Here is a 23,074-nt window from a genome sequence, read left to right on the forward strand (position 1 = left end):
CCTTGGGAATGTTAAGGGTAGAGAGGAGCCTTTGGAGGAAGGAGAAAGGAAGCAGGGATGAGCAGGAGTTAGTTTCAGCAGACTCTGACTATCAGGAAAGGGACGGCACCAGAGCAGACGTCATTAACATGGGGTTGAGCCCAGGAAAACTGGAGGTTCCCTGGTGAGTTGCAAAAGCACCTGGGTCCGAGGAAGAGTGTGGGAAGTAAGGAGAGGTGAGTGGTTAGACGACAGCTGGGATCCTGGGATAGGAGGCAGGAATGAGGCTAAGGATGGGCCTGAGGACTTGGACAAACAGCGGTGTCGTTTAAAGCTTGCGGCAGTCTTTGTCACAGCCTCCTAGAACCATCCTTTCCCCAACCATAGATGTCTTCGGGCCTTCTCCTCTAAGGTCACGTGAGGCTTGAGGCCTCATGTCGTCTATGCACTTCAGAGACAGTTTCTAGACAGATTTGTAGGATGGGCTGAGGTGCTGAAGCACCCAAGGCCCCAAGAAATGGTGCATTCTCCCAGACTTTCCTGACGTCACCTGCAATCTCTCCCCCACTCCGTCACCCTTCCGTCCATCCCTCTTGGCCATGAGCCTGTCATGTCCCAGGAGTGAGGTCAGCAGCAGCGCTTTATTAGCTATGAGAACACGATCCCTGGAGGCCTCTGCTGAAGATGATCTCTCTCTGGGCTCTGCAGCCTTCTGCACCTCATTCACACCCCGTTCCTAGTGTGGGGAGCAGCAGTGTGCCCAGGAGATAGGGTCTGAGATGATCATCATGCTTGGCACAAACACTGATCAGGCTGTCAATTCTATCACCCCCACTCCCACTGGGTGGGACCCCCAAACCTAAGCAAGCTTATGAAACAAACCTGACTCACTTCTACCCAAGAGGTCAATGCTCAATTACTTGACACTGGGGGCTACTCTCTCTCTGACTTCACCCATGTATTCCACCTCTGTGAGAAGATAGCAAAGCCTGTCCCCTAGCTTTAAGAACGTCAGTAGGTACAAAGGAGACTTTTTTTGAGTATGTAGCATATTCCTAGTACCTGCTATACCTGCTCCTCTGCACCGGGGTGCTTAGGGAGGCCAGTTCTGAAACCGGATCCCAGCTCGCTTTGTAAGTCACTTCTTTCTAAGCCCTCCTACCATTTCCTTTTCAACCTTGTAAAATTATTGCGGAAGGTTTGGAATTGTGGTGATGCTTGCAGAGGACAGACGCTTTTGGTTCCCAACACCTATCCATGTTGGCGCCGGTACCCGGCTCTTCCAGTTTCAGGGAATTGTTCAGATAGCTGTCCTTCTAAGGGCCCACTGGTCACAGTTATCATACCCATGCAGGTTGGATAAATGTGATTGGTATTCTCTTTTTAGAGACTGAATGGTTTATGACCCCGGGGTGTATGCCTTTACTCGGAGCTGAAGGAATATGTCTTCTGGGTGTGGGTTTTCTCATCCTCCACACACTTGTCTGCATGGGGTGTGTATATCTATCTCTTCATGTATCGTCTTCCCAGTTACACTGGTAGCCGCTATGTTCCCTGAGACCCTCAGGGCATCACAGATACATCTAGGGAGGCGGACAAAAAGAAAGTGTGTGCTTATGTGACTTTTAAAAGCCAGCAAAGCCCCAAAGTCTTTTCACCTTGCTGAAAGACCCAAAGGACAGTGACCAAAGGATAGTGACCCCCATGGATGAAGGAGAGAACCAACTCCCAAAATATGTTTCTGACCTCTACAGCACCTCTCTCAAGGTCAGCAACTGTCAGAGAGGCAGTTATGATAAAACTAGCAAGGTGAACATCGACTATCCTGTGGTGGTCTAAGGATTTTAGAAAAAGGAGGCTCTATATGAATTACAGGCCAAAGATGGACAGTTTGCACAGTCTGAACAAAATATAAGTACTCTTACCAATAAATAGGCTTCAAAATGATAAATAAGGCTCTCCCCTGTCGGCAGCCTGGAATCCCAGTGAGAAGTGATGGGCACAGACAGGCACAATGAATTATGTACAGAGTGTAAACAGTAAGGCCCCTGGGGGGGGTAATAGTGAGGGCTGGGCCAGGTGAAGGGTACATACAGGTTAGGAATGTGGGGAGGGGGCAGTGGGCCTAGGGCGAAAAACAACAGATTTGTATGGCGGGCATCATCCAATATGCCACCAAAGCTTGCAGTACACAGTTCCTATGGTAGGTCCACTGACTTCCTCCGGGTGGCCGTAGGAGTACCAACTGTCCACTGATCTTTTTCCTGGGAGCAGCAAAGCAAGAATCTGTACCTCTTCCTCCCCAAGGGGTGTGGCCCAGACTTCAGGACCAGCTGACTAAGCAGTTTTCAGACTTGGATGAGAAGGGTGAATCCTGTCGTCTTTCCCTTCCAGGAAGAGCTCTGGACACCTACGTCCAGCAGGGGGCGCCATAACTCACCACCTTGGAAGGGCTCCGACCCCAGGTCCAGTTCCTGTTGCTCTGGGGATGGAGCCCCGTGTGGTCAGAGCCCTGGATCCGGAGGCAGCGTCCCACAATGCACCCCATCCCTGGCTCCAGCACATCCCCCAACCTGGGTTGGTCTCGGTCCTTAAATGTCAGTCTCCCGGAGATTGCTGTAGTCGGCTGGCTCACAGGCAGGGCAGATGACCGCCTCGGCCCCGTCGTGGGGGACGCTTAGAGACACCGCCTCTACCTCCGACCGCAGGGCGCACGCAGTCTCCGCGCGCCGCGCGCCCCCGGAGCGGATCTTGTGGGACAGGCTGGACACCTTCGCGCGCAGCTGGGTCGTGGGTCTCTGCAGCGGCCCGAGCAGTTTCCACTCCCGGAGGGCGGAGGCTGGCTTCCGACGGCCGGAGACCGGAGCCGGCGGCTCGTTCGTGCCTGCGGGGCCCGGGCCCGGGTGTGCAGTGAGGGCCAGGGGGGCTCCCGGGGGTGCGACGCGCAGGCTGGGGGCACAGTCAGGGCGCTGGTCTCCTGTCGAGGCTCGCCAGTGGTGGCCGTAGACGCGCCAGAGGCGGCGGCGGCGCCGGCGGCACTGGCAGCGCAGGAGGCGGAGGAAGGCGCGCTTGAACTCGCGACTGGAGCAGGGGTAGATGAGCGGGTTCACGCAGCTGTTGAAGTAGCCCAGCCAGAAGATGACCTTGAAGACGCCCTCTGATGGCTTCAGCTGCGGGAACAGAGAGCCTGCAGGGGACAGAGAGGCGGGTAGTTAACGGATGTGGGTAGCGGGGAGGTTGACAGCTGCCTACCTCAGAAGCTGAGTCACCGGCAGGAGCGCTCAAGAGGGCCTTTCTCTGTGAATATAGATGGCGAAAAAGGAGTCATCTTCCTATTTTCTGAGCCCGACCAGATCGTTATTTGGGCACAGGCAACAAATCCTGACCAGAGTGAAACCAAACCACACGCAGCCTCAGTTTCTCCATCCGCAGTCTTCGCTATGGAGCTCAGTTACTGGGGTCTGTGTGGAGGTCTCTTCATGGTCCCCTTCTCCGCAAAGGGCACCTTCTAGAAGACACCAGCACGTCCTGTTCTTTAAGGCGTTGACTTGGAAACACAATTCTGCTATAAGTTCCATGAAAATATTTTGACGACTATTTTTTTTTTTAACAAAATGAGTTGATTTGCAATCTTTTGTACGGTGTTTTATGGCACTCTGTCTCTGTAGTGTTCCTACTGCCTAAGCACAAAGAGAAAGAAGCCTGGAATTAAGGGGTGACCAAAGTTTGCCCATTGCTGGGTACTGTGGAGGAGTCAGATGGTGCTGGATCTAGGTGACAGTGTGATTACCATTGAAGCTCAGGGCTCAGTGGAGGCTCAGGGACACCTCCCAACCATCCCAGACTCAGCCGGGACAGGACAGGCATGAAGCCAGCGGCTGTAGAATGAACTCTGACACCTCATCTAGGCTCCATAATGGAGGGCCTTGAATGAAGGCTCAGTTTTCACTCTAAGGGTTGTTAGGAACCATGCGTATTTTAAGCGGTGAGAGATACAACTCAGAATTAAGCTCCAAGAGCATACTACCCATGGCTGGAAAACTACAGGGATGTGGTGCTGTCGCAGGGTGAGTGGTGATGAAAAGCTTCGGGCATGGCTTTGGGTGGGAGAACAGAACACCAGGCAGATGGGGATGGGTGCTGAGAACCTGTTTCCCACAAACCTTTCTCTTAGGATCCTCAGCAAGGACCCTAAGGAAGCCACTCCCAAGGGAAAGGGGTTGAGCGTAAAGGGACCGTACAGAGGCCACTTCCTCACCTGCCTTGTCCTGGGCAGAAGTTGGGGCCATGCTTCATCCTTGACACGGAATGTCAGGAGTGACAATCCTTGACAAACTGTGGTATTTTTTCTCTGTCTTTGATTCCTCCAAATACGGGCAGTGTGCCACCCTCCCCAGGGACAGAGGCACTATGCCCCACTCATTAACCGCCTTGCATATCACCTACTATCCACGTGGAGAAACCAGTTCCTGATGCTAAGAGATGGCAGGAGGAGGCGGGGCCAGCACCCACCACACAGCTCAGCCTTTTTTTTTTTCTCTGTGTAGCTTTGTTTCCTCACGTCCAGCTGCCCCCCCCCCCCCCCCCGAGCCGCCCCCCCCCCACACTCAGCCTTTTACATCTTGCTCATGTCGTCGCTGGCCACTGAAAGTCTCTCTTTTTCTGTGAACTGGAGACAGTAATGCTCCTCTGGATGGGATGTCATGTAGATTCATAAATTTCAGATCTCAATGCTTAGCAGAATTTTAATCCAAACGTGTTGGGCTGGGAGTATAGATCAGTGCTAGAGAGCTCCTGCAACATTTGAGAGCCCCTGGGTTCAATCCCCAGGACAGGAAGCAAATCAACTAACTAACCCATCCACTCACCCACCCCTGAGATCTTCTTACCACCACCACCACCACCACCACCACCACCACCACCCCCCCCCCTGCTTCCTGTGGCTTTTCAGAGAGGGCATCACAGCCCTGGGAAGGGAACCTACCATCTATATCTAGAGAGTGGTCAGAAACAGTAACTGAACACAGTGGGTTTGTGGGTACTGGGGGCTTGTAAAGTCAGTTTCCCCTGGGAGAGGTGTTATTCTGGAAAATGCCAGAATGACCTTACCCTGTAGGAAGATAGCCCTCAAGAATAGCATCCCTCAACGGCTGCAAAGTCAGGCCAAATGCTGGAAATAACATTCCGACTCAGACTACATAGTCTTTTCTGTTTCGCTGTGGATGACGCACCAGTGGACTATGCTTTCCAGCGGTTGTTGCCAGCCTGGTTTTTCTTCAGATTTGTGACTTGTTTTAGTACTGCCCCAATCTTACTACAAACACTGATACTTTAATTTATGCACGACTGACTTGTCCAGAGTCTTCCTGGAACGGGGAGTTCCTCACACACACGGAGGGGCTGTGATTCAAAGGCAGCCTTCCAGCCCCACGAGTTGCCTTCAGCTTCCCTTGAGGTCTGACTTCGAGTTCCCCCAGAAGCAAGCTCTGGGACAGGGTGCAAGTGCAAATCTTTAGCCTGGGAGGGGAACACCTTGTGTAGGTGCTAACACAGGGGGAAGGATGCCAGTAAGTCAGTTGCTAATATGGGAAACTGAGGCTTAACCCCAAAGGGGCTCTCCTGGTTTCCCCGCCAGTGCAGAGGGATGTGGGTATCTACCACTCGTTTCCATCAATCTTCAGCTGCTTTCTTTAGCTATAACTTTTCTCGCTTTCTGCCTACTTTTTGGATGGACTACAAGGATGAATACGCTACAGAAACCCCCGGGTAAGCGATGCAGGCAGGCACTCAGGAGTAGGCCTGTGCAAACTGAAGGTCCGAGGGAGATGGATGGTCCCTCAGCCTCCACCACAACTGGTCCTTACTCTCTTTCTGAGCACCGTGTGCTTAGAAAATCCAGGCATCTGTGCTGCAGGTTGCAGATTCCAGGGGCAGCAGGTCTTGGGAGATATTTCCTGTTACGGTCCCAAATGAGGACCCTAGTGGCAGGTGAGCCACAAAGCCCTTCACACGCCCTGCCCCCCAACACATCATACTCACTTTGAAATGCAGTGGGTACTGATACACCCATAGACTCTCCCCTATGGCACCCCACACGACACCTGTCATCAACTGCTGAGTCCTGAAGCTTTGCCCTGCTTCCTTGTGACTGTGGCCCAGACCGCCACCCCTGTCTAACGGCAGCGCCTGCCCGAGCGGTATGTCCACACAGCACCTGGGGGTCCTTGGCAAGCACAAGCCGGAGCTTGTCTATTCTTTACTCACAGGCGCTGTACACTGCTCACTGCAGCCTCTCGCATCCCCCCTCTCTTTTTCCTTATCGGGAGTGTAACCATTTGCCAGCTCCTTAGATTGTTCCTAGCATCTGCATCCTTCCCTGCTTAGCGGGCACTCACGCTGCCAGCACCCCAGCCTCTTCCTTCACCACCCTCCCATATCCACATTCCTCATCCAGCCAGAACCTAACCTGGGAGCCACAGAATCACAGCCTGAACACGCGTGAGGCTCTGACCTTGGTTCTGCCCGAGGCTCCAGCTCTTTCTTTCCCCAGCCCAACTGTCCTAACATCCCCCTTCCCTCCCATCTCTGTCTCCCCAGCTCTGGGGTTTCATGCTCACACCCCTGTGTGTCCAACCCTCTACACAGGTGCTGGGGATCCAAATTCGGTCCCTGCGCTTGCTTGTTAAGCACTTTATCTGCTGAGCACTCTCAGCCCTTCAAACGACTTTTGAAAAAGGTTAACTGATCTTGTTAGTCCCCTGCTCAAAACCCTCCAGCAGCCCCTCTGTTTCCCTAAGGTAATGGGGATGGGGTGGGAGTGGGGGGTGTAATGTGCATAACTCCACCTGCCCCGCCCCTCCCCCACTCTGTGGCGTCGGCGGCGGCCACTGTCTCCCTTGTTGCTCCTCACCCACACCCTCACCCACACCCTCACCCACACGGACCTCAGCTTTCCCCAGACTCTTCTTCCACCGCCTCTGCAGCAAGGCCGCCCAGACTCTACACCTAACTGGATGTCTCCACTCTGCTTACTTCTCATTTAGCACTATTGTGTTCCAGTGCTGACCGCCTTCTCCAATCCTGCTGGAGTCACGATTCAGCTTCTCTGTCCCTCATCCCTTCCACCCTGGGCCGGTGACTCCAGGACGTGACTTCTGTTTCCTCTGCTTGGCCCCGCTGAAGGAGTCTATCCCACACATCCAACCATGCCTGGCTCCCCTTCTAGCAGGTGGGCCCTCCGCCTGGCTCCTGGAGCCTGGTGCCTCTATTCATCTCATGTTGCTTAGATGGCTGCAGCATCCCCGACAGCCTCCAGCCTCCACCTGTCTCCTCCAATCTGCACACAGCTTCAGGGAGGTTTTTTCTTTAAAATGGTTTCTCTCCTTTCCTCTGACCCTTCTCAGCGGCATCCACAGCTCTAAGAACACGCTACAGCTCCGCTAACACAGGGAGACATAGAGCGACCTTTGTCTTGCCTTCCTCCGAGTTCACATTTAGCCCCAAGCAGGTCCTCCTACTTCGGGCCTCCCTCTCGTTCCTCACCTCCCACCCCTGCTCAGTTTCCATCCATTTGGCTCGGTTGTACCCACTTGCCTTCCGGAAGTCCTGCAAGAGGCTTGTTAGTTCCCCGGAAGGCCCATGTGTTGAAGGCTCCCCCGTCCACGGCTAAGAAGTGGGGGACTAGCTAGCGGGTTTCAGGTCACTGGGAGTGTGGCTCCTCTTCTGTTTCCCAGCTACTCACTGCTTCCCTGACATGCCCCAAACAATGGGCCAGCCAATCACAGGCTGCAGCCTTCCAAACAGTGACCCAAAAGAAAGCTTTCTCTTTTTCACTGAGCTGTCTCAGGATTCGCCACAGAGATGGCAATGCTGACTAACACCGATGTGGTGTAAGAGGTCTATCTCAGTGTCCTGCAATGTGGCCACTGCTGGCCAGAAAGGGGCCTGGTCAGCAGGTAAACCCTGCTGGCTGGCCCAGCTGGGCACACACTGGGGAAGAGAAGGTGGGGGTGGGGGGGGGGCTGGGGGTGGGGTGGGGGCCTCTTTGCAGCCTGGTTCATCCCAGCCAGTGTTATTTCCCAAGGAGCAGAAGGGCAGGCTGGAGAGGAGCTGAGAGAGGAACAGGAGCAAATAGGCCAAGCCCTGAGGAGGTGGACAGCTCTGAGGCCGAGAGGCAGGCTCTGTGATTAACAGTCTCTTCTGGCATTCCCCAGAAAGGAGCATGTCCTTGGCAGGCTGTCAGAATTCACAGCCAGCCCCGAGCAGAAGTGGTAGCTGGCCATGAAGTATCAGACTGTGTCCCCCACCCCCTGCCTTTTGCCCTTCCCCCACTAGTGACCTCTGTCGATGCATGCTATTCCTGTGGCCGAGAGAGATACTAGGAGCTAAAATTCCGCCATCTTCCTCGGTCCTCGTGCCTCCTCCCACCAGCAGGGTCGGGAGAGAAGGAATGCAAATCCCTGATAACCCCTATGTCCCAGCTCTCCAGCTGGCCATTTAGTGGCTCTTACACTGGTGTTCATTGTCCCTCCTCCCCAGGGGACTCTGGACCTCTGTCCCTTGCAGAGCCAGAAAACCTCTCTGATACAGTACTTGAACTGAGGACCTGTAAGGAGAACCGTGGTGTGTGTGTGTGTGTGTGTCTTGGGAAATAGATTCTGGGTGGAGGCAAGAGCATGAGCAAAGGTCCGGAAGCAGCAAGAATCTCTCATAGTTTGGAGAAGAAGTCAGGGAGTTCAGAGAGCTGCAGAGGAGAGTGAGTGAGGGGAGCATGAGGAGAAACAAGGCTACTTTGAATTGGAAAGAATCATGGGGGGCTGTCAGGAAGAGGTGACCTGGGTAAGCTCTGGACCCCATATAGATTAAGAGGACATGGCAGGGCATATTGAGGGCATAGCCAGTTTCCTTGGGGAAGGGTCACTGGCAGAGTCTTCTTGCTTGAGATACATCAGGAATGGGTCCGATGTTCTTCTGGGCCCCAGGATTGCCGGCCTCAGGACTGTTGGGCTCCCTGAAGCTGGCAGAGAACCTTGGCCTCCATTATGGGCCGAGGGACATGGAACAGCAGGGCAGCTCTCGGAGTACGTTATGGATATGAACTCCAGGCTCTCCTTCTCTGGCTCCTCTAGGTCTGCCCCGGGTCCTATCATATCATCAACTCTTTTTTATCCTTCTTCCTATCTCCCCACCTTCCCACTCTCTTCCCTCTCTTTCCCCCTCTGTAACACTTCCTTACTGATCTGCCCTGCTCCAATCTGTGGCCTCGGACAGTCGGGTGACTGGGGCTGCACTTAGTCAAACTAGACTTACTCCAAGCAGGAGCCCCTTTGGACCGTGCTGACAATGCTCCTGGGTCTGTGCAGGATAGAAGCTTCTGCCCAGGACAGAAGGCTCCCCCTGGCAGTGGGCACCATGGATGGGAGTCCCCGTGCTGAGCAGCCTGGACGCCGTCCAATCACAGGGCCGACGTCTGTTCTGGGTCATCAGAGTGAGGAAGGCAAATCTTCCACTTGCCCAGGGCTTAGCTCAGGGACCACGGGCTCTCAGCTTTTGTCTGGCAGAGCCCAGGTCACTCAGGAAGAAGCCATGTCCTATGACCATGCTCAGGCCTTCCTCATGACGAGCAGTCAGTGCAGAAGGACATCTGACGAAGAGCCTGGGAGATCTGTGTAGGGACCGAGGGTCTGGGTGATATTTAAAACTGAAAATATGGCTCCTGACTGACATCTTACCCTAGCCCAGTCCAGTCTTTTCACCCAGGCAAGCAATAACAAGGATGCTGGGAGCCAAAGTGCCTGGGTTCCAATGTCAGACCTTACACCAAGTGAGGTGGGAACTTGGATCATGTTACCCAGCCTCCCTGTGTCAATTTTCTCTCATAGCTGATAGCATTGGCATCGTGGCCCTGTTAGGACGGTCAGCGGCCAGCTCCTGCTAGGAAGGTGATGGTGGCCAGCACAGGGGACCTGTGACATTCGTCGGCTGATTTGCTTAGGCAGGGCAGTGGGAATGGGACAATGAGACAGGCTGAAGAGAGAGATGCTCAGTGGGCAGAGTGGCTGGCTGGGGTGTGGAAGAAGGACCGAGGATGAAGCTCAGGCTGCGAGCACCAGAGGATGCAGAGATGCCTCTTGCCGTGTGGGAAGATGGTAAGTAGCAGAGTCAGGGGAGTGGAAAGGGGAGCCCAGGAGGGAAGCTGGTACGTCAGGGTGTGGGAGTGCAGCAGATGGAATAAGGGCCCCTGGGTTGTCCAGACCTTCCACGGCTAATGCAAGCAAGCCGGATCGGCACAAGGTAGTCTCACAAGGGCCCAAGCAGAGGGTGAGAGTCAGATGGTGATGTGATGGTGGACACTTCTGCATGGAGGAGGGACCATAGCTGTCTCTCAGGGACTGAGGAAGGTCAGGGAACATCTTTCCCCTAGATCCCCTAGGGAGACAGCCAGCCAGGACCTGATTTGAGGACTTATGACCTTCATCCCCAGAAGATGATTCATTGTTGTAAGCCACTAAATCAATGGTCATTTGTTACAGCAAGATAGGAAATTAATACGGTTTGAGGGTCTGGAATATGGACCTGAAATTAAACGGGGATCAGAGTGGGTGAAGGGCCCCCTAAGGAGGCTGAGGGTACCACCAGAGAAGTGTGCGTGCAGGGTAAGACCTGAGGGATGGTGAGAGTCCAGGAGGGAAGGCTGACGTAACAGGAGAGGATGAAAGGGCTTCAAAGTACCCTAGAGAGTGACTATGGGGTTGCCATTGGCGACAGCGCCAAAGGGGGAGGGGCTAGGATGGCAAGAGCTACCCTGAGTGGGGCCAGGCACTGCTGGCTGGAAGAGGAGGGCGAATATCAGAATAGTCTTTAAGAAGTAAGTGACAGGGGATGTTTTTACAAGTAGCTATAACGGAGGAAAGCTACCAAGGAGATGGTAGGGTAAGGATGAGGGCAAAGGAGGCCATCCTGCTGAGCGGGGACATGTTACGACAGCTCTAGACAGAACCGTGTGCTGTGCATAGGAAGGGTGATGGAAGGTACGGAGAGCTGGCAGAAGCAGCTCCCTTAGGAAGGAAAGAACTTTGGATAATTAGAGCTGAAGGGAACCTGCAAGGGTTCCCAAGGACACCTGGAGGCTATCCCTGGGCAGAGGGCTGACTCCGTAGAGGTTGATACCCTTTGGCATGCTCAGCTAAGTAGTTTGTACTGGCTCTTGAGAGCTGACTGCATTCTCAGGAATTTAGTGAACTGGGTGGTTGTGTTTTTCATAACTTGACATTGATTACGTTGAGAATACTTATACCACAGGAATGGGCTGATACTACAAATCAGTCCCATCCCAGAGCCAATGAGAATGTATTCATCAGCACACGGCTGTACCACATGGGAGAACGGTGGGCCCAATTCTGGATTTGAGACTCCCAGGAGTAAGGGGTGAGAGGGAGTTAAAAGTGCTCAGAGCAAATGAAGGGCTAAGTCATGGGATTGGCTGCCTCTCAGGCATGGCAGGCAAAATCGGAGACAGGGAGGTGAGAGCCACACTGAGGCTGAGCTCACCATAATGGGAGCCAAAGAGGGAGGACCGAGCAGATGGACTCAGACACAGATCCACTGAGGATGCAGGGGTGGGGGATGCAGGTGGGCACAGGGACTCAAGCATGGCCCTAAAAGGACAGAGGAGAGGGAACGTCAGTCTAGCCTGGAGGATGAGGTGCCATCATAGGCCAGCCTCAGTACAATGGTGCCACATGGATGGCTAGACTAGGGATGGAAATGGAGGAGACAGCTTGTGACCCTAACACTCAGGCATCGTTAGTGTTTTGGGGTTTTCTAAAGGTATTGTATTTCTTAGCTCTGTCCTGAATCCGAGCCAGAACTGACGGCAGATATGATAGCGGTGTCAGTCAGCAGCTGAGAGCTCACATTGTGGTATCTTAATTGTCATTTCCCAATAAAAGAGAAATTGCAAACGCCAGGCCTGGGGCCAGAAAGTACAAGCTGAGCCCGAAACTCTCAGTAGACTGAGAGCAAGAACACACTCGGATCCTGCAGGCTTGTCAAAGGAAGACATTTTGTGGCCAAGCACAAAACCTGTAAGGTACCACACAACAGCACAGATGCCTAGAAACCATGCCGGAGAACAGACGTCTCTTTGGGGCCCTCAGTTTCTGAACAGGAGCTGTTGAAACTTCCATCTGGTATGATCATCAAGTGCTAGGGACCGGCTGTGCAGCATTGTTCCTAAGTTAATAATAGTGTGTGCACAGTTAAGATTTTATTATAAAATGCCGTCATACTCTGATAAAATAGACTGGACTGAAGCAAAACACCGGGCTGTTCTGTGCCACCCAGACCCACGGCATCAGGATATGCAAATACATGGGTTTCTCCACTTCCCTGCCCTGCACAAGTCCGCCGAGCGCCTGCTCTGTGGAAGGTAGGAGCTTACAGACGCAGAGCAGGTTTTTGGATTTGCAAACACTAATGTAAGTGTGCATGCCTTAAGTGTATACCATGATGACAACACTTGCATCTGTCCCCGAGCATCACGGAAAGTTCTAGCACTTGCTTCCAGCTGGCACTCGTTGTCTCCACTCTCTTGTGCACACAAAGGTAACCACTGTTTTCATTTTTATCATTGATTAGATTTTGCCGATTTTTGAATGTCGTACACATAGTAGAATCATATGGTAAACACACTTTATGCTCCCAAGCTGGCTTACTCCACTCAGCAGAAAGTCCATAAAATTCACTTGTTATTTTTCCTTGCTGTATAGTAGTCTAGTCTATGAACAAATGGTTTATTTCTCCATTCTCCTGCCTGGGCATCATCTCTGGACCCGCTTTCTCATAGACTGCCCATTCCAGGTCTGTCAAGCCTGGGTACCCCACCAACATGGCTACTCTACTGTGCTATGTGGTAAGTGTCCTCAGCCCTCACACTATGATACACATTGAATCCTGACAGCTGTGGCGCATTGGAGCAAGGTAACGGACTAAGTCTGAGGGTCAGAGACGTTCTCTGTACCATAAAGACAGGCCAGTGCTATGAAAGAGAGGACCAGTTATGGCTCCCAGATGGCTGGAATAGAGTCATGAGGACTCTATTGGACTCTCATGGACTGTGTGGACTTCAGTCGGAGCCTCTGAAGCTGTCCTGGGTGGTGACATTCAGAGGACAGTGATGGGACTTGAGGTGTAATTCAGTGGAGGAACACATGGCTTGGGTCCAGTCCTCATCACTGCAAAAAATACAACGGCTGCAGAAGCCAGTGATGCTTGGCGGCCTGGTCAAAAACCAGAGAGCTGGAAACGGAAACCCAGGGTCCGTCAGTGTCATCAGAATGGCTAGGGGTGAGGCTGGGTCCTGTATGTGCAGGCTTCAAGGGCAACCCTACTTCTGGGCCTCATTGAGAGGCACTTGCCATGTACATCAAAACCAAATGCAAAAAAAAAAGGCACTGAGGAGAGGCACAGGCCCTTGGAGGCTCCCTGAAGAGAACAGCTGCTCTCCTGCAGTTGGGTGCTCAGGAGGGGTAAGGGTCCCTGTCCCTTGTCTCCCTTGGGCATACAGGGCATACAGGAAAGGCTACCAAACACTCAGGCTAGATATCTGGGGCTGAGCAGACTCATGCACCGTGTGTCCCGGGGCAGAAGTTCTAATCAGTACACTTCCGGCAGGGTACCTTTACATTGGCCATCTTCCATCTTGAAGTTTTCCAGACAAGTCCTAGGTAGTAGTCTGACGGCTGTCCTTGCCCATACACACCACAGTTTAGGATGCTTGTGACCAGCATCCATTTATATAGTTTCTTATGATTTTTTTTTTCATGGCATCCAGCCCTGTGCCAGCTTGCTTAGGACCAGAGGAAATGTGTCTGTCCTGGGCAGGGATGTCAAGAGCTCTCTTCTACATAGCTCCCACAGGGTATGTCTGTATTCTTTCCAGTCTGATCTGGAATGCCTCTGAGACTGAACAGGAAGTACTGCCCTGCTCAGGCCTGTCCTGTAAGTGTGCTGTCATGCATGAAACAGGTAGAGCAAGAGGGCAGACAGGCCTGTGGCCACTCACCAGGGCAAGGGCTGCAAGTGTCCACACACGGCCCTGGCACCAGCAGCTCCCTGTGCTCCCTGGGGCTGTATGTAGTACCAGACAGGCGATGTCTGAGGTTCCTATTATGTAGTCTCTGCCTGCCTCCATGCTTGTTCCTCGTGGGGAAAGTAAGGCAGACGTAAATGAGATGATCTATAGCTTATGTGGGCCCTTCATGATTTTGTGTGCCTTGCATCTGTCCTTAGGGGGCCTCACAATTCAGAACACCCTATTGTTGGTCTTCCTTTGCAGAACATTTGGCTTGACCAAAAGCATATCGCTCTTTTTTTTGGGGGGGGACAGGATCTCACTAAATGGACTGTTTCAGCTTCCCCAGTGCTCAGGTTACATCTACTATGACCAGCCAGCATGTTGGGGGCTGATAGGCAGCAGTCTATGGCCCTCCGTGCTAGCATTCCTCTAGGATTCCAGACTTTTCCTTAACACTCTTGCTAGCCCGCACTGATTCTGCTCACCAGCTACACCTCCATTGCAGCTGGGTCTCCTGAACATGGGAGGTGTGAGTGAGGGCACTGTGGTCCCCCGAGAGTGGCCGTGTGGCTCTTTTCATTTCTATAACCATGGCCTTTTGTGGACACACATCGCTTGCTCTTCCCCAGCACCCCCGTGTCTGGTGCTTGTCACAGCTGGCACACTCTCGTGGACCTGAAGGTTTTCCACCTCTGCAGCTGCGCCTCAGCTGTGCCTCGATGGTCCTCAGCTGCACCTCACTGTTGCTCGGCCGCACCTCAGCTATTCCTCAGCTGCACCTCAGCTGTGCCTTGATGGTCCTCGGCTGCACCTCACTGTTGCTCGGCCGCACCTCACTGTTGCTCGGCCGCACCTCAGCTATTCCTCAGCTGCACCTCAGCTGTGCCTCGATGGTCCTCGGCTGCACCGCTCCTCTCCCAGCTGCCTTTCCTCACTTCTCTTTGGTTCTTTCTAAACAGGTACTCCCCTGGCTTCCACCCTTCTCCTGCTACTTCCTGGGAGACGATACCCCACCCTCCCGCAAGCATCCTCATCCCCAACCTCTGTGCTCAAACCCAAGCACCTCCAATCTAAAGCAGGTTGGCCCCTTGAAGGCCACATCCCCCACCAAGTGTTGCAACTCAGAACGTTCGCTCAAGGGCACCTCTTCCCTCACAAGCCTCCTGGCCCCTATCCCTCTTCAGCAGCCTCCAGGCCACCCTCTCATTCCCACAGCAGCCTCTCTCCTCCTCTTTGCCCTCAGTCTATGTGGGGCAGAGTGGGATGTTCTGTTTCTTTGCTTGGCATCTGTCCTGTTTGTTCATTATTGCCAGCTCTCCAGGATTAAGCTCTGCCAGGAGTTTGAGCTGGTACGCACATCCTAAAAGACACAACTTAATAGCTTTGCATATTCATACGCCCATGTAATCCCTTCCTGGAGCCAGATATAGACATCTCTAGGGCTCCTATACCATGTGGGAGCAGCAGCAGAGATATAGGGGCAGAGGAAGAGCAGCACGTGCCAACAAGAGCAGAGGTCACGGAGACTTAGAGAGGATCTCCTGGAAGATGATGTGATCTGGACCTCAAGAAACAGTCCTAGTCTTTGGCTGTGTTGCTTTTAACTGTGAAAAAAAAAAATGAGAAAAGCCTAACATTCAGCGGGAGACTGGATCAGCACCCAATGCAGTAGTCTCAAATGCACTAATAATGGCCCCACACTGCATGAATCTCAAGGACATAATGTTGGATGAAAAACGCAGACTGAAGAGTGATATGCACAGTGGGTACAGATTCTGAAGACACACAGAACAATGCTATGCTTTGAAATGAATGTGGATGTTTGTGGTAAGAGTTTCCACAAATACCTGGGAGTGATAAGTGCCGGCATCACCTCTGGGGAGGTCGAGGGGGAGTTGGAGGTGGAGGTGGAGGAGGAAGCGGGGCATTGGGTTCAGCTGTGATCTATTCTGTGCAAGCAGTAAGAGGAAGGAGAGAAAGTAGATACGGCAAGCGCAGCACATGCTCAGTGTGGGTGATCATAGGCCCATGGGTGCTTATTATATCATTATAATATTATTAGGTTAGTCTCTCCTCATTTGCATACTATTCTGTAACAAAAAAAGTTTAAAAGAGGTAAAGGAAAATGTGAAAAAGGAGGTGGCATTTTCTACCCAGGCTGAGCATTCCCTGTGGGGACTGGTGTGAGGAAGACAGACACAGGAAGGAGAATGAGATGCCTCTGGACAGGTTCCATAAGGCAAGGCCAGAGCAGGGCCATGGGGCTGGGCTTTAGAGAGGGGGTATGCATGTGTGTGTGTATGAACAGACACATAACATCTTTATCCTGGCTATCAGTCCCTTCATGCAACTTTGTGGCTTTCACATTCCCCAACCAATCCCAAAGCAGACTTTGGCTGGATGATTTTCCAGTGGGGCATTTATTCCTTCTCCTGATCTGGGGCAAGCGGGGTGGTCACTGTATGACATGCACGGAAGTCTCAATCACATTCATGCACAGCAATTCCTTGGCTCTCACAACACTTGTCAAGGTCAGAATTATTACTGTCATCCCCATCCTCACTTAAAGAGGAAGAAACAGAGGTCTGAGGCTACATAGCCATCGAGAAGCAGGGTTGGGATTTGAATTCAAGCTGTCTGGTGTCAGAGCCTGTGTCCTCAATGAAGAGTGTGATATTGCTCCTTAAATGCCAGGCACCATTCGGGGTGCTGTGGGTTCAGGGATGATGCAGTTGAAAGGAAAAGCCAGAGAGCCAGTGAGGGAGTGAAGCACTTATGGGGGGATTTAAGCAGAAACCCACAGGTTGGGAGTTAGCTAAGAGGTTTAGGGGGTGCGCCCTCCAGACACAGGGGAGATCACGTGAGAAGACCAGAGATAGGTACAGAGAAGGAACTCACTCACAGAGGGTGAGGGCCAGGGCGGAGGAAGGAAGCAATTCCCTGAGTAGCCCCTTTTCAGATGGGAACAGCCTCTGCTGGGGACTCCTGCAGTTCATGCCTGTGGCCCTCACTGTAAATACTAACAGTGACCTGTTTTGGGTGGACAATAATAAATCTGAAGGCTACCCTCTGTAGGATACAGAAGACAGTTTTGTCCCCAAGAAGAATGAAATCACCAAGGGGCTTGCAGGAGAGCGACACAACTGAATCATGATATATAAAAGTCACCGTGGCTGCTGTATGTGGGAGACTTGCAGAGGATCGGGAGGGAGGGCATTGTTTTTTTTCCTGAGTGAGTCTCACAAGGTGCAAGCAGCCAAGGGGAAGGCTGGAGAGGCTCTGCCTGAAGCTGCAGCAGCTGCAGCAGTGAGCAAAGTGACCAGAGCCAAGAGCCTTAGGAACGTTGCCCCTTTCTCCTCTCTGTGCTGGTCAGCCCCTGGGGCCCTGCTCCGGGGCTTTTAGCCTCAAGGGGTGGGAGGAATCCCCTGAGAACAGCTGCCCTTCCCCCAGGACTGCAGGGCCCTTGTAAGGGAACTAGTTCACTCTGTAAGTGCTATCAACCAAGTACCTGTCCACTTGACAGTTTACTAATCCTGTCCTTCCTATCCCCACAGGTCCCCTCCTCCAACCCCTTCAAGAGGAGATTTCAGCAGGGAAAGCCCACACAGGGTTTTCACAGACACCAGAGGGGCCACTGAATGAATGCCGATTGGAAAAAGCAAGGCCTCTGGTGTCTGCTGAGACTCAAGGTGACTGGCCTGGGTCTGCGGCCGGTGAATGAATGAGTGCATGTGGGCTCGCCCACTATGTATCTGTTTCCAGGGATGAGTCTATGTGGGGGTCACATACATTACTGCTGGACACAAATTACAGGGAGATGTTTGCCCAGATTTCCAAGGAACTAAAGCAAGACCAAAGTTTGTAATGGCTAAAAAGGGTAAGAAAAAAGAATGAGAAACTTGTAAAAGGAAACTCAGAAGTACCAAGAGACCTCTCCCTCTACAACAGTAATCAACCAGGACAGTCATAAACGTCCACAGACAGGTTGTGGGTCATCTAAGCCTTCCAGGGAGGGACTTGCCAGAAGGGAAGGAAGGGTCTAATGCGAGGGGATCACTCACCCAGCGGCAAGACGAAGAAGAAAGGAAACCAGCACAGGACGAAGACACCCACGACGATGGCCAGCGTCTTGGCAGCCTTCTTTTCCCGAGAAAACTTGAGCAACCTCACCGAGAGCGAGCTGCGCAAGGTGTGGCCCTTACTACTCTGCGTCCCATGGGTTCCTTTGGCGCTAGTGCCTGCGCCGCGACAGTGGATCCTCAGCACCACCTCGGAGGAGGCCTTGCCGGGCTCCCGCTTGATGCCTGCCTCGAGGCTGCGCGTGGTGCTGCGCGCGACCACATACACGCGGCAGTACATGACCACGATCACTGCCATGGGCAGGTAGAAGGAGCACACGGAAGAGAAGACAGCATAGCCCACTTCCTCGGTGATGCCGCAGAAACGCTCATCCGGGGGCACGGGCTCCTTCCAGCCCAGCAGCGGTCCCACGGACACCACCAGGGCCACCGCCCAGAGCAGAGCCAGGATGGCAGCGGCCTTGCGCTCTGTCATAATGGCTGGGTACTTGAGCGAGTGGCGCACGCCCACGTACCGGTCCACAGAGATGGTGCAGAGGCTAAGGATGGAGGCGGTACAGCACAGCACGTCCACCGCGGCCCAGACGTCGCAGAAGGTCCGGCCGAAGGCCCAGAAGCCGAGAACCTCCATAGTGGCTGAGAAGGGCAGCACGGCTGCACTCAGCAGTAGGTCAGCCACCGCCAGGTTCACGATGAAATAATTGGTGACCGTCTGCAGGTGGCGGTTGCAGGCCACCGAGAGGATGACGAGCAGGTTGCCCGCCACAGCGGTGAGGATGAAGGCTGCTAGGAAGACCCCCACTCCTACGCCCTGTGCGCTCACCACCAGCCCCCCGACGGCCGCTGAGCCATTCACCTCACCGCCGGCCGCAGCCCCCGGTTCTCCCGTGGAGGTCTGATTGTCCTCGCCGCTGCCGGTTCCCACCACAGCGCCGCCGCCAGTGGTCCCTGGCACACCGCCCACCGCCGGGCCCTCGGGTCCAGCCGTGCCAGCTCCACCGCCCGCGCCGGAGCCCCCAGTGCTACTGTTGGAGCGGGGTCCTTCGAAAGTGACGCTCAGGAGGTCGCGGAAAGTCATCTCACGGCGCAGCCGTCGGGGCCGGAGCCCCGGCACAGGGCGAGCAAGTGGCGAGGAGGGGGCCCGCGGGCATCGCCGCAGCGCCGGAGCCCAGCTCCGCGCGCGGGTCCCGTCGGTCCTGCCCCAGTTCCCGCCGCGGAGGGGGCCTCAGGGGAGCGGTGGAGCAGGGGGAGCGGAGGCGAAGCCACGGGGTCGTGAAAGTCCCAGCGGGAACAGTGGCGCGAGGGAACCGGTCTAGCTGTGGCCGCGGAGTCGCAGGGAGGGAAGGGGCCGGGGCGGTCGCCCTGCGCCCTTCTCCAAGCGTGTCCAGGGCGAGCGGCGGCTCCGGGAGCGGCAGCGCAGGCGGCGGCCTCTGCAGCGCTTGGGACTCTGCGCGGGGGCGGGACGGAGGAGGGGCGGCCGGGAGGGAGGAGGGGGCGGCCGGTGCGAGCGAGGGCTGAAGCCGGAGAAGGGGCTCTTCGTGGCCAGCGGCTGCGGGCGGGGGGGAGTCCCCGCCGGCGCCCACGACCGCCCTCTGCCCTAGCTGTCCCCTTGTCCTCCTTTCCTCGGCTCTCCCGGACCCCAATCCTCTTTGCCCTAGCTACGTCTTGCTGCCTCCCTTCCTCTCTTTAGATTCGCGGTCACTCTCTGCTTGCCCTTGCCCTAGCGGAGCATACAAGGTGCGATCCCCGGGGCTCTGGCTCCGGGTTCCTGCCGCCAGAGAGCAGCAAGAGCCTGGGATCTGTAGGTTCAGGGCTGGATGGTTAAACGCGCTGGAGCGCCTGAATGTGTCTGATGCCCCTCCTCTTTTCTCTGGGGCGACTGGCCAGCCCAGGATCTCAACACCCGCTATGGTGGGATGGTGGCATTGAGACAGCCCTGAAGGATGCTTGTGCTTGGGCTGAATGGGCGTGACTGGCGTGGGGCCAGATGGTGTGGCTATAGCCCCAGGACCTTGGCCACACTCTGAATAATACCAACTTTGGCCCTGTTATTTTCCTCTGCATCAGAGGTAGGAATAAATCTGACTGTAGCTACTCGAAGGACTCGGATCTCCCTCTGGGCAGAGAAGGTCAAGTGCTGGAGGGTGGGAAAGGTTACCATAGGGTGATTAAGGGGGAGAGAGCAGAGTAGTCCGCCTCCACTCTCCAGGCTCCGCCCCTATTGGCCATTGGACCTCCTAGAGCCTCCGTTCCTCCAGCGTGAAATGAGAGTAAAAATCACTTAGGGGAACCTGTGTTAGGGCTGTGTAAACAGTGCCCGCACTTCTCAGATGAGTGGAGAACAGCAGAGCAACATCTGAAGGTGGAGAACCAGAGGGGAGAGGGGATGCAGCACTGCTAGGAAGCAGGGATACCAGGGAAAGAGGTGGGAGAAGAGGAGGAGTCTCCTGTAACAAGACCAGTAGGGAAGGACACAAGATCGTTTTTGTGGGAATGTGGGGGCGGTACCTGTGCACGAGCACACATGCACTCTTGCACGTGTGTTTTTTGAAGGGCTGAAGATCAGTTCGAGACCTTGCACATGCTAGGCAACCACTTTACCACTGAGCTACATCCTTGGCCAAGCATGTTAATGCTCCCTGCAGAAAGTCTCTAAAGATGGTCAGACTGGAACAATCAGAAATCTACTTGGGATGTGTCTGAAGTCTGACTTCCTTGACCAGTGGGTTTGGTGAGGGAATGCTTTAGCCATTTCGAGAGAACAAGTCCTTCTGGACAGTGTCTACTCACGTGAAAAGACTAAAACACAAATTTCATGTGAGGGCCATTTTAGGTACAAAAACCTCTGACGTTTGCTTGTAGCAAAGGTAAACCTCAGGGCCCATGTGGCCCAATCTCAGGGAAGCACCCTCTTTAAAAAACAAACAAACAAACAAACAAACAAACAAACACACATTGGCTGCTTTTCCAGTGGTCCCGAGTTCAATTTCCAGCAACCACATAGTGGCTCAGAATCGTCTATAATGGGATCTGATGGCCTCTTCTGTTGTGTAGACCTATAGGAGGACAGAACGCTCATATACATAAACAACCTTAAACAAGCACCTCATCATGCTTCCTGAAATCACCTCCCAAACTACTTGGAGTCCCACATTATCACCACTACAATAAGAGAGAAGAGACAGAGTTCAGCGCCCCAGGACCAAGTGTGCCAGGGACTTAACCCAAGGCAGAATGATCATATTTAGAGAGGCTACCTCTTTAGACCTGCAGGAGGCATTATTGTGGAAGACTGGAGTTGGAAATGATCAGGGCCTGATCTCAGGTAAAAATTAAGTAGAGAAGGGGTAGATTCACAAACTCAAGTAAGCAAAACTATCTGTAGAGCTGGCTGGATTTGTAGTAGGGAGTAAACTATGTTTCTAGTTATAGGAGCTGTGTGGATGATGCTTCTGTATCCATAAAGAACCCAGCAAGTTGAGGATTTTAGGGTTGGGGATGGTGAGTTTAGAACTCTTAATTTGAGGTGCCCATGAGTCATCCAAAGATGTGGGTGTGTGTGGCATGGCTGGGGTGGTGGTGAGCTTTATTGCCAGCCCCTTCACTGCTGTGACCTTTCAGAGAGAGATGGCCCTCTCTCCGCCCCGCTGACCCCTTCCTGGATTTGCGCACCAGGTAAACCAGTGCAGGAAATTGACAATGCTTGTTCCTTCCCACCCTAGAACTTCCGGAATTCTTTTTGCAGACCATTTGCTGACCAAGGTTGAAGCTCTTCACTGCTTACCAGACAAAGGGCAGGCTCTGTCTTAGGGTTTCTATTGCTGTGAAGAGACACTATGACTATGGCAACTCTTATAAAACATTTAATTGGGGCTGGCTTACAGTATCAGAGGTTGAGTCCAATATCTTCATTGCAGCATGCTGGCAGACATAGTGCTGGAAAAGGAGCTGAGAGTTCTACAACCTGACCCACAGGAGCAGAAAAGCAACTGTGTGCCACACTGGGAATAGCTTGAGCATAGGAGACCTCAAAGCCACCCTACAGTGACACACTTCCTTTAACAAGGCCACACCCACTCCAACAAAGCCACACCTCCTAATAGTGCTGCTCCCTCCGGGGGCCATTTTCTTTCAAACCACCACAGGCTCTCATTTCCCTGCTGTGACTGGAGCTATTCTTATTCTTCACCTAAGAGTGGCTTCTGCTCCTTGCAGTCTCACCTTCCTGTCACCCCTAGTGCTCAGAGTGATTTCTGCTCTTCCAGAGAACCCAGGTTCAGTTCCGAGCACCCACACCAAGTGGCATGTGAGCACCTATAACTCCACTTCCAGGGAATCTGATGTCATCTCTGGACTACTCAGGCAACTGTAAACTCATGCAGGCGTATACACGGTGTGCATACCCTAATGCAGGCACAAATGTTTTAAAAACTGGCTTTCATTCTCCATCATTGCTTTCTTACCTTGTCTTGGCTTGCGGGAGCGAAGCCACAGAAATGCTGGAGGATTTTCTGAAGGTGCCCGTGTATGACCTTAGCACCTGTTTGTTCCTTGTTGCAGATGGTGGAATAAGAATGGACAGGAGCAATGATAGCCTCAGTTGTGGGGTGATGTGAATTTTTCTCTTCTGCCATCCTGCCGACCATTCTACCCGTTAGAGCTGAGCCCTTGGTAGGCAGTGTGACTTAGACATGTACAGGCTTCCTAGGGCAGTAATTCTGATAGGAACTTCTACCCAGGAAGTAAATACTGGTACTCTCTTACCATATCATCTTCAGCAATTCTCTGGGACCAAGAGCCTTCTTTATAGCAGAGGGCAAATGCAATTGAACCAGAGCAGAGTAAAGCAATGGAATTCTGGCTCCAAGGCAAGCCTTTCCAGAAGATCAGCATAAATAAGTTCATTATGGATGAGTGTTGGCTGATTCAGGGGTAAAAT

At 53.3% G+C, this 23,074-nt stretch overlaps 1 protein-coding gene across 1 annotated transcript; it reads right to left on the reverse strand.

Moving 5' to 3' along the window:
• Positions 1–1,873: 1,873 nt before the first annotated feature.
• On the reverse strand, positions 1,874–20,184 carry Adra1d (adrenoceptor alpha 1D). The gene is made up of 2 exons (XM_028878609.2): positions 18,118–20,184; positions 1,874–3,166 (listed from the first exon to the last, which is right to left on the reverse strand). The coding sequence occupies exons 1-2, from the start codon at positions 19,211–19,213 to the stop codon at positions 2,571–2,573; spliced, it is 1,692 nt and encodes a 563-aa protein (XP_028734442.1). The 5' UTR covers positions 19,214–20,184; the 3' UTR covers positions 1,874–2,570.
• Positions 20,185–23,074: the final 2,890 nt, after the last annotated feature.

This window comes from Peromyscus leucopus, chromosome 4 (assembly GCF_004664715.2).
Source record: "Peromyscus leucopus breed LL Stock chromosome 4, UCI_PerLeu_2.1, whole genome shotgun sequence".
NCBI lineage: Eukaryota > Metazoa > Chordata > Mammalia > Rodentia > Cricetidae > Peromyscus > Peromyscus leucopus.